Source organism: Candoia aspera, chromosome 1 (assembly GCF_035149785.1).
Source record: "Candoia aspera isolate rCanAsp1 chromosome 1, rCanAsp1.hap2, whole genome shotgun sequence".
Classification (NCBI taxonomy): domain Eukaryota; kingdom Metazoa; phylum Chordata; class Lepidosauria; order Squamata; family Boidae; genus Candoia; species Candoia aspera.
Window position 1 is genome coordinate 155606978 of NC_086153.1, and position 16032 is coordinate 155623009.

The 16032-nt window shown below is 40.7% G+C and overlaps 1 protein-coding gene across 1 annotated transcript in view; it reads left to right on the plus strand.

Moving 5' to 3' along the window:
- MACROD2 (mono-ADP ribosylhydrolase 2) overlaps window positions 1-16032 on the plus strand; it is a 1156239-nt gene that overhangs the window by 13803 nt on the left and 1126404 nt on the right. Inside the window, exon 3 of the mRNA XM_063316393.1 lies at window positions 14968-15075. Coding sequence (XP_063172463.1) covers window positions 14968-15075 — 108 coding nt within the window. The remainder of the gene's footprint in view (window positions 1-14967; window positions 15076-16032) is intronic.

Genomic DNA, 16032 nt, shown 5'->3' on the forward strand with positions numbered 1-16032 from the left:
TTTTGTATCAAATGATCATGATTAATGTTTATTAATTAATTGCTGTGAATATAGGTTTAATGTTTCTTCGTTTGAAATAGTTTAGCAGTTTAGCAGGTACCTAATAGTAGCAACTCAAGTTCCTATGAGGGAAAGGAGTATTCTAGTAGCAGTCAGAAAATGAAGATAAGCTGACGCTTTCTGAGGTCTCCCATTCCCCTCCCAGTTTTATAATAGATAAATTATCATTTAGACAAAATCATTTTTACTTAACTATGAATTTTAACTAGATTGTGAAAGTTTCAGTCTGTTTAGCTGTTGTCATATTTTTATTTTGTAGTTGTACACATCTCTACTCAGCTGTAATATTTTTCTTACAAATAACTTGATTAAAAATAAAATTATCCAAATTATCCAAATGGAAAATGGGCTCCATTTGGCAGAATGCTGCTGATTAAAAAGATGAGGATAGCAGCATGCACCAAAGAATATATTTTCCTGGAACCTACCATATTGTTATAGGTGTATTGGTAGATATTTTTATACTGGATATTTGCTGATAGCTTTGCATGAGTTTTTTCCCAAAAATGCCATAGAACTTTCTTCCAGCTTTTTAAAGTGCTTGCTCTTGCCTTAGTTCCATTATTAAAATAAACTATGATGGTACTTGTCATGTTCGCCGTTTCAATGTCTTTGATACATCGTAACGTTTTGCATGTCATTAATTGGATGCGTGTTTCATCTCTCTGGGGAGGATGGGAACAGTTATCTGTTAGCTTTGCTTTGGAATGTATTTGTCTTATCTACTGCGCTCAAGGTTACTTTCCCAGGCTAGCAACTCTGACGATTGCTAGCACCTGTGCCGGGCGGGGCTGTTACGAGGGAGGCGGGATACGTTTGCACCAAGGGTTTAAGTTTGTATTTGGCGCGCTTTTGCTCATTCTCAGCTTTCTTTGTACTTGTCTTTAGTTCTCTAATAAATCAGATTTCATTTAGCAGCCTCTTGTGAGTCTGAGTATTTGGGCTAGGGCAATCATTACATAAAGCTGAGAATCTAAGATCCTAACCCCGCTGGCCCCTGTCCAGGAAAGACAAGTGTCTAACCCTGTGAGGGAGAGAGCCCGCGATGACCGAACCCGACATCATGATGATGGAAGAAGGGGAACCGGACTCGACCGTGAGGCAGTCCGGCCGACCGTCCCAAGGTGGGGAGCTGTCAGCCATCCGGGAAGAGGCGAGCTCCGAGTCGGAGAGTGAAGCCGGGGGGCTGAAAACGGCCCTGGAGACCACCGTGAATTCTCCGGGCGAGCTGCTCACCTGGGATGAGACCCAAGGAGATGCCACCGTAGCGGGGGGCCCATCCTGGAAGCAGAGATACCCATTATCCCCCAACGTGGTGCAGGTGCAGCCAACGGAGGGCTCACCCACTCCGGATCGGATCCGAGTACTGGAGTCCAAAATGGATTCGTTGGAGGCTATACTGAAACAGCTGAGCTTGGATGTGACCTCGTTGCGAGAGGTCCGGGAAGAATCAAGCCAGAGGCATTCAACCCCTTCTTCCCAGGGGCGGTCCCCGGAACGGCGACGGGTGGTGCGGAGGCGCGAAGGGGACCAGTCGGTCCAGATGGAAATCGCAGCATCGCCAGGGCGATCGCCCCGGGGCCCCGTGCCGCCCCGAGCCAGGGAAGCACCAGCCGCGGCAGCACCAGTGGTGGGGCGCAGCCCGGCGGGAGGCGGCATGCGAGACTTCCCTGTCAAGTTTGATGGGGACCCGACCAAACTCTCGTTCTTCCTGACGAATGCGAAAACTTACATGGAAGAATGGGGGGCGTTTTTCCAATCGGAGAAGGCAAGGATCATCACCATTGCCACCAAACTGAAGGGGAGGGCGGCAGACTGGTATGTCCAGATGTGCCAGTCGGAAGCGCCTGAACTGGAAAGTTTCGATGAGTTCCTCTGGGCGTTGAAACAACACTTCGAGGACCCCTTAGCAAAAGCGAGAGCAAAGCGAGCCCTGAAGGAACTCAAGCAGGGGTTCAGATCGGTCGCAGATTATGCTTTGGAGTTTAAAGCGCTAGCTGGGAAGGTGGATGACTGGTCCCAAGCAACCATTATCGAGCTCTTCAAGGATGGCTTGAATACAGAGGTGCTGCGCTGGTCCCTGGGGAGGGACGACCCATATACGCTGTACGAATGGATCCTGCTGGCGGGGAGGGCTGAACATGCCCAGGAGATCTTTGCCCAGCGGAAGACCGCCAAGTCGGGGCGGGAGGTGAAACCCAGCCGCCCAGTGAGCACCGGGGGGAAACCGGGACAACGACCCTGGGACGAGGAGCGGGAGAAGCGGTACGCGAAAGGCTTGTGTTTGAGATGTGGTAAGGAGGGGCATCGAGTAGCAGCATGCCCGAAGGCAAAGGGGGAGGAACGGCCCGGCAAACCGTCGGCGAAGTCCCCTGCATTGCCGAGGAAGCAGAAAGCCGCGGTGGCTGAAGCTGAGGGAGACGATGTGATGTTCTACGACATTGAAGGGGAGACCGAAATCCTGCAGCCGGCGGGAAACGCCAGCCACCTGCTCTAAAGGGCGCCGCTGGGCAGGTGGTAGAGGAAGGGCGCGAGTTCCTTCGGTGAGTGGCAGTTACCGCATTCTCACGGTGAAATTGAAATTGGGCTCCCAATCCAAGACTGTAGAAGTATGGGCCATGATTGATTCGGGGTGTTCCCGGTGTCTTATGCACCCCGACGTGGTAGCGGCTTTGGAGCTACCCATTTTCCCTTTACAACGACCCATCGCTTTTACTCAACTGGATGGGTCCATGGCAGGGGGCAAACCGGTCACCCATTTTACAGGGCGCGTAGCCTTGCAACTGGGCAGCCACCAGGAAGGGTTGTCTTTTGTCGTGGCTCCTGTGGGGGGACCCTTGGTGGTGTTGGGGGTACCCTGGTTGGTGCAGCAAAACCCCCACATAAACTGGGTTTACCGAACTATCACGTTTAGGGATGGGTTCTATCAAGCGGCCGAGGGGAAGGGTGCCCCAGAGGAGATGGTGGGGGTTGCGGCAGCTGCGACTCCGCCTTACCCGGTCCCTCCTCTGGAAGGCTTGCCGGCCGAGTACAGGATGTTTGCTGACGTATTCGGTGAAAAGGAAGCCGACCAGTTGCCCCCCCATCGAAAGACGGACTGTGCCATAGAACTGCTGCCCAACACCCAATTGCCCAAGCCAAAGATTTATTCCATGACACAAAAGGAACTGACTCTGTTGAGAGACTTTGTGGACAAAAATCTGGCGCGCGGATTCATTGAGCCGGTGAATTCACCGGTGGGGGCGCCGGTGCTTTTTAGCCCAAAAAAGGATGGGACGTTGAGACTTTGTACCGATTTCCGCGGATTAAATGCCGTCTCAATTTCCAACAAATATCCCTTGCCATTGATCAAGGACATGTTGTCACATCTGGCCAAGGGAAAGATCTTCTCTAAGCTTGATTTAAGAGAAGCCTACTATCGTGTACGAATCAAGGAGGGGGATGAGTGGAAAACTGCATTCAATTGCCCGTTGGGAGCTTTCTAGTATAAGGTGTTACCATTCGGTTTGGCTGGGGCCCCTGGGGTATTTATGCAATTAATCAATGAGGTACTGCATGAACATCTGTTTAAAGGGGTACTGGTGTATTTGGATGATGTATTGATTTATACTGAAACCATGGAAGAGCATGTGGCTCTGGTAAGGAAAGTATTGTGTAAACTCAGATCAGCTGAATTGTATGCCAAACTGTCTAAATGTGCCTTTCATCAGACCCGAATTGACTACTTGGGGTATAGAATTTCAGATAAAGGCATAGAGATGGACCCTGCCAAGGTGCAGGCTATCATGGACTGGGAGAGTCCCCGCACCCGCAGGCAACTGCAAAGTTTCCTGGGGTTCAGCAACTACTACAGATTATTCATAAGGGGGTTCGCCGAGATTGCCTTGCCACTAACGGAACTGCTTCGAACAAAAGGGGTGGGAGATACTCGGAGAGTCAAGAATCCCGGGGCGCTGTTGCGCTGGACGCCTGCTTGTCAAACGGCGTTTGAGCGGCTGAAAGCAGCTTTTGTCAAAGAGCCCATTTTACAGCATCCTGATCCCTCAAAGCCTTTTGTAGTACAGGCAGATGCCTCCGATTATTCCATTGGGGCATTGTTGATGCAACAAGACGGGACAGGATGCCTCAAGCCCTGTGCCTACTTATCCCGCAAATTCTCCGAAACTGAGAGACGTTGGCATGTCTGGGAAAAGGAGGCGTTTGCAGTAAAAGCCGCATTGGAAGCTTGGCGGCATCTGTTAGAGGGGGCAAATCATCCCTTTGAAGTATGGACTGATCATAAAAACTTGGAGGCGCTTAGTGCCCCTCGAAAACTGAGCCCCAAACAGGTCCGTTGGGCTCAATTTTTCAATCGATTCAATTTTCAATTGAAATTTATTCCGGGGAAAAAGAACTTCTTGGCTGATGCGTTGTCAAGGCAACCTCAGGACGCTGGGGCAGCACCAGAAGTGGTTAGCACCCTATGGACGGCGCCCCAATTGGGCATGCAGGCTGTGACGCGAAGCCAAACGCACGCGCAGCAGCCGCCCACCACGGACGCTGCCCAGCCAAGCACTTTGTCAATTCCCTCCCAGTTGCAACAAAAGTTTCTGAAAGAACTGAAAACGGATACTTGGTTGCTGGCGAATAAAGACAGTGTTACTTTTGACAGAGGCTTCGCTTGGAAATCTAACCGCCTCTATGTTCCTGAAAGCCTCAGAAAAGATGTGTTACTACGTTCACACGATGACAAGCTCGCCGGTCACTTTGGGTTTGTAAAAACCTTGCACCTGGTTCGGAGGCAGTTTTGGTGGCCCACATTGCGTAAAGATGTCAAGGACTACATTGCCTCCTGCACTGTTTGTGCAATGTCTAAACGCAAGGTGGGTAAGCCCCAGGGCCTTCTACAGCTGGTGGCCGCCCCTTCTTCCCCTTGGGAGGAAATCTCCATGGACTTCATTGTAGATCTACCACCCAGCCAGCGCAAAACGGTCATTTGGGTGGTCAAAGATTATTTCTCTAAACAAGCTCACTTCATCCCTTGCGTGTCCATTCCGTCGGCACGTCAATTGGCTCGCCTGTTTCTTGTACACGTGTACAGGCTACACGGATGTTCCTCCCGCTTAATTTCGGACAGGGGCACACAATTTACCTCGCAATTTTGGCGGGCGTTCCTCAAACTGTTAGGCACGAAGCAAGCCCTCTCCACGGCTTGGCATCCTCAGACGGACGGGGCCACTGAGGCTCTAAATTCTACTCTGGAGCAGTACCTTCGAGCTTTTGTGAATTATCAGCAGGACAATTGGGTAGACCTCCTACCGTTTGCTGAAGTGGCTTACAACAATGCAGTGCATCAAAGCACTGGCCAAACCCCATTTCGGGTAGCCCAGGGTAAAGACTTTGTACCTATCCCTGATCTACCGCAACCTCCTGCAGGATCAGCCACTCCAGATGATTGGACAACGCAACTGGCTGACTCCTGGCCAATGATTCAACAGGCATTAGCTGATGCACAAGCGGATTATAAACTGTATGCTGATCGAAAGCGGGCCCCCCAGCCTGCATTCCAAGTCGGGGACTCGGTGTACCTTTCCACTAAGTTTCTCAAGTCCTCACAACCTTCAAAGAAACTTGCGCCTAAATTTGTGGGTCCTTTCCTGATTACCGCTCAGATTAACCCTGTGACTTTTAAACTTGACTTGCCTCATAACCTCAAACGCTTACACCCTGTTTTTCATTGCAGTTTGCTCAAACCGACTATTCCTTCTGACCGCTGGCATCGCCAACCTCCACCTCCAACCCCCATCATGATTGACGGTCAGCACCACTTTGAAGTTAAAGAAATTTTGGATTCTAGACGCCTTCGCAATACTTTACAATATTTAGTTCGTTGGAAACATTTCCCTCATCCAGAGTGGGTTGCTGCACCAGATGTGGCTTCCCCTGTCCTGGTAGCCCGTTTTCACTCTGCTTATCCCACTAAGCCGGGTCCCTAGGTGTATTTTTAGGGGGGCGGTATGTCATGTTCGCCGTTTCAATGTCTTTGATACATTGTAACGTTTCGCATGTCATTAATTGGATGCGTGTTTCATCTCTCTGGGGAGGATGGGAACAGTTATCTGTTAGCTTTGCTTTGGAATGTATTTGTCTTATCTACTGCGCTCAAGGTTACTTTCCCAGGCTAGCAACTCTGACGATTGCTAGCACCTGTGCCGGGCGGGGCTGTTACGAGGGAGGCGGGATACGTTTGCACCAAGGGTTTAAGTTTGTATTTGGCGCGCTTTTGCTCATTCTCAGCTTTCTTTGTACTTGTCTTTAGTTCTCTAATAAATCAGATTTCATTTAGCAGCCTCTTGTGAGTCTGAGTATTTGGGCTAGGGCAATCATTACAACTTTCCTGTTACCTCTTCAGTCTTTGTAATGATTCTGTGATGGAAAAACTTACCTCAGAACATGCCAACAATTGGAGAAGATGTAACTATTATTTTATTAAAACAAGCGGGTAATAGTGAGATGCTGGTCTCTTGCTATCATGAATGAAAAATGCCAGAGGCATAACGTAGTTCTTATGTAATATTACAGAGATTATCCCGCCTTTATTATTTTTATAAAAAACTCAAGGTGGTGAACATACTTAATACTCCTTCCTCCTCCTATTTTCCCTACAACAACCACCCTGCGAGGTGGGTTGGGCCGAGGGAGAGTGACTGGCCCAAGGTCACCCAGCCGGCTTTCATGCCTAAGGCAGGACTAGAACTCTCAGTCTCCTGGTTTCTAGCCTGGTGCCTTAACCACTAGACCAAACTGGCTCTGGTATTCATTTGATCCAGTGGCAAAGAATTGTTTTTCAACTAATGAGTATGGGTATAATGCACAGAAATCTGGGCTCCTCTGTGTTTTGAAGGAGTACACTTTGTAACGCAGGGTATTTAGCCTTTGAAAAATATGACTGCTTTCCTGTTATTCTAACAGTTAGATCTTAAATTTCATTATGAATAGAAGGAATTGTAAGACACCCATTATCAGCATCCTTGAGAATGTTGCAGTTTATAGAGACATACAGTTTGTGAATCAAAACCTATTCTTTGATATTACAAAGGTTACAAAATCTGGGAGAATGCATGTGATAACACAGTAATTGTGGCATGTTTATAGGGATGAGCGTTAGCTCATTCCAGGTAGATATACAGGCAAACTAAGAGAACATGCAGAATTCATTACTGATGTATACAGAGCAAATAAAATCCTTCCTTCCTTTACAATTCCTTCCACATTTCCTTTAGTGAATATGCAGTAACTGTTCATTTGTTCTTGTGCATGATTGGTACAGTGTTGCCCTAAATACACTGCAACTGAAACAACGGTAGAACATGATGGTGATCAGGTGAGTGAGAGCAGAAAGGAGTTTTAGAGGGGAAAAAGTCTTGACATGTTTCAACGCCTTTGTGGTGCAAATTAAGTCTGCTGGCAATGCGTATTAATCAAGATAACATTTGTGCTTGAAAATTAGTACATTTTAAATCTTACTGATTCCTAAAACAGCATAAAGATACATAATTGAAAAACAAACTAAAGCACAGCTTTGCATCTCAGCAAAATGAACTAGCTGTGGAAGAACGACAGCACACTTTGAAACTGCTGGTATGCTAGGTGTATGGAACTGTGTCTGTCTGTCAAACAACCTCTAAGGGAAAAGGAATGGTAAAGACACCCATTATCTGGCACAAATCTCATAATATTTTTTACATAAAGTAAATTCTTGGACAAAATGATCAATTGCGTAAGAGAAAAAATTGGATAAAAATGAACAATCATATACTAGGAAATTTGCATGTAGGAAATTTGCGTAAAGTGAGGGAAACCTGTACTCATTGATAAAGTTCTAAAATAATATAAATGATTGATTTATTGCTTTGTAAATCCCATTGCTAGTCCCAACTCCTGCCAACCTAGCAGTTCGAAAACATGCAAATGTGAGTAGATTAATAGGTACTGCTTCAGCGGGCAGGTAACGGCGTTCCATGTAGTCATGCCGGCCACATGACCACGGAGGAAGTGTCTACGGACAAACGCCGGCTCTTCGGGTTTGAAACAGAGATGAGCACCGCCCCCTAGAGTCAGACACGACTGGACTTAACGTCAAGGGAAACCTTTACCTTTACCTTTAATTAAAGCTGGTAAAATTTAATTGGCAGACAGACTTTTGATAGAAATGAACCCAAATAGGTATTTGTCTAGAGATTTTTGTACAATATTATATAAAGGATTTGTTTTCTAGATATTTGTTGGCTGGACATTCTATTAACAGTCTTGAAAATTTCTTAATATTTGATGTTTTAAATTCTAGTACCTATAAACCATCTTGAAAATATTTAAAACTTTTTAAAAAATGAAAGGTTTGGATGCAACTGCAGCTGCACTTACAAGAAAAATATTCCAGCTAGTCTGATCAGAGACATTGTGTACTTTATATAGTTTCTAGTGAAGCAGGCTCAGAAGTCTGATGTAAGCAAGTTCCATAATATATAAACCTTATAAATTACACACACACACACATTTTGTATTCCATCCAGGATTGTGTGAACGAACACCCATTGTGCAAGGGGACATAGCTTTCATCCATTGAACTTATAGGAAACAAAGTATTCCCCTAGAAGGTGTCTGACAGATGGACACAGTTCCATACACCTAGAGTATCAGCAGTTTCAAAGTGTACTGCCATTCTTGCACAGCTAGTTCATTTTGCTGAGATGCAAAGCTGTGCTTTAGTCTGTTTTTCAATTATGTATCTTTATGCTGTTTTAGGAATCAGTAAGATTTAAAATGTACTAATTTTCAAGCACAAATGTTCATTGTCTTGATTAATGCTCCCTCTAGTGGTACTTTTTGGATTCTAAAGCATATCCATTTTACCTACAGACGCTCTGGTCCAGAAAGGGTTTGGTATTAATAAACTTGATGAATCTACTTACAGTTATGTCTGTGACCATAATTAACTTTCTATTATCTTATAATAAAATAGATGGCAAAAGTCTTTCAGTATTGGCCTGCTATCATATGATTTAATGCTGTGTTCTCATAGAGGATCAAAAGCATGAAAATAACTATATAAACAAATGCTAATGTAACAACTCTGTCAGTAATTTCCTGGGGAGCTGTGGCATCTGTATTGCTACCAATCAGTTATGATACTGTGTACTGAGGCTTCAATTACCAATTGGCTGTGTTAACATCAGCTTATTAACTGGTAGGAGTAATTGAGTTTTATGTAACAGTTGTAATGTTTTTCAAGTAAACAGCTAGTCTTGCACATTGTATAACCTGTACAATTATTTGCTTCAAAACTAGTTTGTGCATTGAACTTTGAATGTAACTTTTCTGAATGGAACAGCTAATCTTTGCTTAAACTTTATTGTTGGAAGCCTTACAAAATATCATTACTGTAGTTGCTGGTCCCATTACCACATTGTAGGAAGCTGGATAGCTTGTTTTATGTTTGGCTGCTCTTCTGTTCTATGTAATACAGAGATGATAACTCTTTGGCCACTATGGTGAAAGAAGTGGATAGTATATGATGTTAAATTCTAGCTGCAAAAGGATTGTATTTTCATTACTTTTATAAATATGTAGTTAATGTTTGCTTAGTTTTCATAGGGTACGATGAAAGATGCACTTACTATAATGCATACTTGCCCTGCTAGGCAACCCCTTTTTAGAAGTTATAGAATAAGTACAGGAAATTGAATGCTCAGGTTATTTTTTAATAAGGATTTTATTAAATTTAAAGCAAAGATAAAAACTACAAAAAGAAAAAGAAAAAACCTAGAAAAGCATGAAACCCAAGAAGAAAAGAATTTTGAAGATTACATAAAGAGTTAACTTCCAATTTTTAACTGCAAGAATATACAATTTCCATAATCCCTTACTCTATATCAAACCAAAATCACATTATTTCTATAAATCATTCCATTAACACATTATGAACATCACTAAATACAATTGCTCCCTCCCCTTATATTAAATATATATATATATATATATATCTCCTAATGAACTTCCTCCCACAAAGACATTTATTTAATTATTTCCTTCCTACCACTATTCTATACATTTCTGTCTACTATAATAAAAATCAAACTAAAAAAACATATAAATTGTCTACTTTTATAATTAATAATACTACAACAATCTTAACCCTATTAACCCTAAAACCAAGCAATTATTATTTACCTTATAAATCTTAACAAATAATTAAGAAGGAATAAAAACAAGCAAGCCTTAAAAACAATCCAATTAATCTTAATCCAAATGATTAAAATCATTAAAAAAAAGAATAGGATCATACAAGCTTTAAAAGCAATCCACATAAACATTCTTAAATCTTTATACCACTTCAAAATATACCAGAGCATTTACATATCTCCATAATACACACAAGGCATTTCTCATAAAAAAAGTCAAACAGCCCAACTGCCCCCCTTAGAAACTCAGACTTCTCAGCAGAAAACCTCCCACAGAGCAAAGTCTCTTCTTTCCCATAACATTCCACCAGAAAAACAGTTCCATTTGTGATTTGTGATTCAGTCTGTCTCTTTTTTTATAAGAACTTTATTAAATTTCAAAGTATACTTAAAATACAAAATAGAAATTGCAGAAAAGCTAGAAGATAGAACTCCCCATTGGAGGAGATGGGCGGTGATATAAATTTAATAAAGAAAAGAAAGAAAAAAAAGAAAAAACTATAAAAGTGAAAATAGAGAATAGAAAGAGAAAGTGACTTCTGACTTTCTCCAGTACAGATATAGATACAATTAGAAATGTGATCTCTTACCATTAATTAAACCATATTAACATTTCTATCAAAATAAACTATTTAATCAGTAAAACCCATAATCAAAACTTAATTTTTTCCAACACAAGCAAATAATCTAAAAGTGGTTGCCAAGCAGAGACGAATCTAGAAATAGTATTATCTCTTATTAAAGCTGTTAACTTAGCCATTGGAGCCAAATCCATTAATTTAATAATCCAATCTTCCACTGTAGGTATTTGTGAATCTTTCCATCGTTGTGCATATAAAATCTTGCAGCTGTAATCACATACAAAGGTAAAGTTCCATGTTGTTTCTCTAACTCCTTCTCCATCAAACCCAAGAGAAACAGTTCTGGGTTTTTTTGTATGTTCACTTTGAGGATCTTTTGAATAGTAGTACATATTTGATCCCAAAACTTTTTAGTAAGGTGATAAAAAGTTCCTTCACCCTGTAAACATTTCTAGCAAACATTCATTACACTTTATACATTTTTGACAACTTATCAGGAATTAAATATTAGCGATACATCATTTTATAAAATTTCTCTTTTAAATTGTAATTCAGAGTGAATTTCAAACCTTTGTTCCACATATTTTCCCATTGCTCCCACATAATGTTATATCCAAAGTTCTTAGCCCATTTAATCCATACATTCTTTAACATGTTCATCTTCCAGATTCATCTGTAACAACATTTTGTATATCTTAGTAATAACATGCTCATCATTTGTACAGAGTTCCATTCCAAATTGAGTTGTTTCATTAACAAATTTATAATTCTTTTTATCTGTTTTAAAATGTTCTAGCAATTGCACATAAGTAAACCAGTGACATGTAAAACCTCCCAGCTCTAACATTTCCCTTGTTTTAAGTTTTGGTTCACCCTCTTCAAAATTTAAGAAATCTTTATACTTTAACCAACTTACTCCTCCCACATTTTCTCTTCTAACAAATGCTTCTTAAGGTGACAACCACAATGGTACATTAGGAGACAATCTTACCTTTATTCCAGATCAGCAGTATGGCATTCCTGACAAAATGATTTTTAAAATCCTTATTGGCTTTAACTTTATCATACCACAAGTAGGCATGCCACCCAAATCTTAATTCATGACCTTCAAGCTGTAATAATTTCTTACTCTTCAAAGTTATCATTCCTTCATCCAAAGCAAACAACAAGCATCAAAATACAATTTTAAATTAGGCAAACCCAAACCTCCTTGTTCTTTGGCATCTTGTAACAGTTTATACTTAATTCTCAGTTTCTTGGCTTGCCAAATGAACTTAAGAGATATCCTTCTGCCATTGTTTAAATGGTAACTCTGTTGACAAAATTGGTATGGTCTGAAAAAGAAACAACATCCTAAGCAAAACATCTTAATCACAGATAGTTTCCCCATGAGACACAGTTGTAATTTCCCCCATCTTAACAAATATTTTTTCACATCATTCCAAATTTTAACATAATTATTCTGAAACAACATACTATTCTTAGTTGACAGGATCACCCCCAAATATCTAACCTTTTTTTCAGTCTTGAAACCCGTCTTACCCATCAGCAATTCTTGATTGGACGAAGTCATATTTTTAGTTAACATTTTTGTTTTTTGTTTATTTACTTTAAGACCTGCCAATGACCCATTTTTTTTTCAGTTTCATCAGATGTTCTGCAGTATCCAAAGGGTCTTGCAATATCAAAACTAGATCATCACCAAAGGCCCTCAGTTTAAAAACCTCTTGTTTGATCTTTAAGTCCTTAATTTGTTCATTTCTTCTAGTATCTCTGTTAAAAACTCCTTCAGCACCAGAATCTGGTCGTCATCATCCAGTATTTCAACAAAGGCTTCAATTTTGCTGTCAGTAGAAACATCTCTATTAGGATCAACTTTTTCCAGAACCTCCACAGCCAGATGACCCTTTTTAAAGCTGATATTTTCTACAATGCACCAAATATTTTGCATAATAACTTGTCAGGAATCAGAGAAAATCTGTTTGATCTCACAATGAAGCTCTGAGAATATCTGCTTAAGATCTCCATGTTACAAGCAGTAGATTATGGCACCCCCTAGATACTTAACTAGCAAAAGGAAGAGTTAATAGAAGATTTCCAGAAATATTTACAAAAGTAAAAGTGATAAGGGGCAGCTTTCCAGAGAAAGTAGCAACAGAAAACTGAGGATTCAAAACAACAGATTCAACATGTAGGAAAAAATCAAATTCTTCAAATTCAATACAAAAATAATAGCAGGGATACACTTATTTATTCTCAGTCCTCCTTAATATTTAAATGGGAGACAAGCCGAAACTTAGAAAGCTTTTGTAAAGATTAATCCAAAAAAATAACAATAAGCACCAAGGGAGATCCCCTTGCTGTAGAAAGCCTCTCTTGGGGTACATAAACTTATAAAATATAAATTGGGTGATTTAGAAATGGGGTGGCTCGACTTAGTGTCCCTTTAAGGCTACAGCGTAGTTTGGAAATGGTGAAATCCCAGCCTCCCAGCGTCTCTTCTTGCCAGATTAATGCCAACTCTGTTTGTGATTGTCTGGCTGCGAGGCACTGTTCTGGAGTACAAATGGGATGATTCCGAGTGTTTTCTGTCCATGAAAATGTTCTAGGGCTTCAGGAAAAGCCTGCCTGAGCCCCGCCAAAAAGCCGCATTGTCAGTTCTGCCCACAGAGCTTGTGGGCACAGCTGTTCAGTAGGCCATGTCCCCACCAGAAGTCAACCGAATGCTTGGCTTATTCATAGCTTTTGGGGGACACAGAAGAAGATTCAGCAGTCCTGCTTTGTTACTTCTGCCCCATGGAGCATCCCTTTCTTTATCTCTGGAGAAGATTTAACCTTATATAATGTTGTTTACATTGAGTTCTTTCAGGGAAATTTGCAACAAGATCACAGAGGTAATAAAAACAGCCAACTGGAAATAGCAGTTATAAGGCTTGTTGAGTAATTAAGAGTCTGGGAAAAGTATTGGTTGTTTGGCTCAAGAATTATAGTTTCTTCTGTAAGGTGGATGCCACAAATGAAAAAGGATCCATCATTCTTATTCACTAATCCACTTGTGAAATGCTGAAGACAATTGGAATGCATGAAAACATTAAATAAATGCTGTGGCACTGTGCAAAGACATCATTTGTGGAACAGACCATAACTAACTTGCACCAGAACCTTAGTCAGTGCAATTGGAGCAGTATAGGACAGAAACCTGTCCATAAAATACTCTCCCGGGCCAGTATCTTTCACTTGATAAAAGCAAGCACACCATACAATCACTTTGGGGTTATCTTCTGCTTTCTTAGCCAAGTAAAAAGCTATACAGATTACTGATTTCATAGTCAAGGCCTTTTGATTTCAGATTTGATTATTTTACTAAAAATCCAATGACGTACAAAATTCACTACATAATACAAATATACAAATACATGTATAAATTTGTTGCCTTATATAGTACTGTTTTGAAATAGAAGTACTAGAAGTCCAAAGAAAATTCTTTCAAAATTCAGACAAGGCACAATTATGCTTAAAAAGGTGATTTTTGCGGTCCTACCTACATTCTAGAGCTGTGCAGTCCTTTGGATTTGAAAGCCAGAAGGTATTTTGGAACCTATGGGAACATGATTGTGGTATCTGTTTGCAACTCCATAAAGCAGCTATGTTTTTTTCCTAGGATCACACAGTTGTCCACTGTACCTGCATCATCGCAGGAAAAGACACGGTTGGTCTAACAAATTGCAAGTGGAACTTTAATCCAGTTTTCCTTCTGAGATGGCTACTTTTAATATGCTTTAGAAAAAAAAAAATCCAATCATGAATGTTGTTATATCATGTCAGGTTTGGCAAACAGAACAGAAAGGTGGATATAAACAGTAAATAAATGTTGAGGTTCAGCTGCTTTGTACACATGTAAACTGAAACTCATGTAGCACAAATAGTTTATATTTGTGTTTGTATATTAAGTATTTGAGTATGTAAATTAAAATATAAACATCTGTAATCTTTATTTTAATGTTTATAGTACTAAACTTGTAGTATTAGAAGAATTGGCAACTATAAACTGTGGTTTTCATTTTCCAGTGTAAGGGATGGCTTAAGTTCTTTCTATTTCTCTACAGAAGACAACACCAATGAAGCTTTCCTGATGCAGAAAAGTCTTAGTGAGAAAGTCTCCCTGTACAGAGGTGATATCACAGTGCTTGAGATTGATGCCATAGTTAATGCTGGTAGGTTTTAAAATACCTCTTATCATATTGAACTTCTTAACTGTTGAGTGTTGTATGAAACCTCTGGAAATCTCCAGGATATTGTGAGTGGAAAAAAAAGAGTGGCATTAGTTGATGCTAATAATATTAACATTCTCTATTGTCAGGTATATCCCAAGTAAATTCAAATTTGTGACCTCATAAAATATGTGAATTAGGTGAATATCTGTTGTTTTGCTCAATGCTTAATTTTGTTCAGTTTCTGCTGGTCAAGTTGGGTAATGAGCTATAAATGTCAGAATAGAATATTTTGGGAAGAAAGGCAAGGAGATTTTTATGTGGTTGAGATGTATTATGAATGGAATAAATGGGTTATTTTTAAAATATGGAGAAGATTTGTACAAAGTGGAGAGCTTTCATTATCTTTATGTGGGTATAGTTAGTTAAATCTATGTATGTTATTAGTCTGCAATAATTTTTGTCATCACTTTTTTTACTTACTTTTTCCTGAAATATAGTGGCTTGAATTTTGGTCTCAGATAATTTTACATCAAGCAATTGTGAATATTCTACTTTTTCTCAAATTTCTTACTCTTCAACAGATTTTGTAAATAATTTCCTCATATTCTGAAAGTACATGCAAGAAATGTCTTGTATATATGTCTTGCACTCAGGAAGATGCACTGTTTCTGTCCTAAGCTTTGGTTCTGTTCTTGTCACTGAAAATGTGAACTGATAGTGAAGTAATTATGGTCAAAGGTGGTTAATGTTATGTTAGATTCAAAATCAAGCCAGAACTTGAAATTTCAGATAGTCTAACTCAGTGTTCCTCAAATGGATTTCTCTGTGTTTGACCAACTCCTGTTATCCTATCCCCAGAGACACAGCGCCAGCTAGGAGGATTTGGAGGGCACCAGACTGGGAAAACCTGAACTAATTCATTAAGTTTCTTAGGTGGGCAATGAAGATATCTATCAA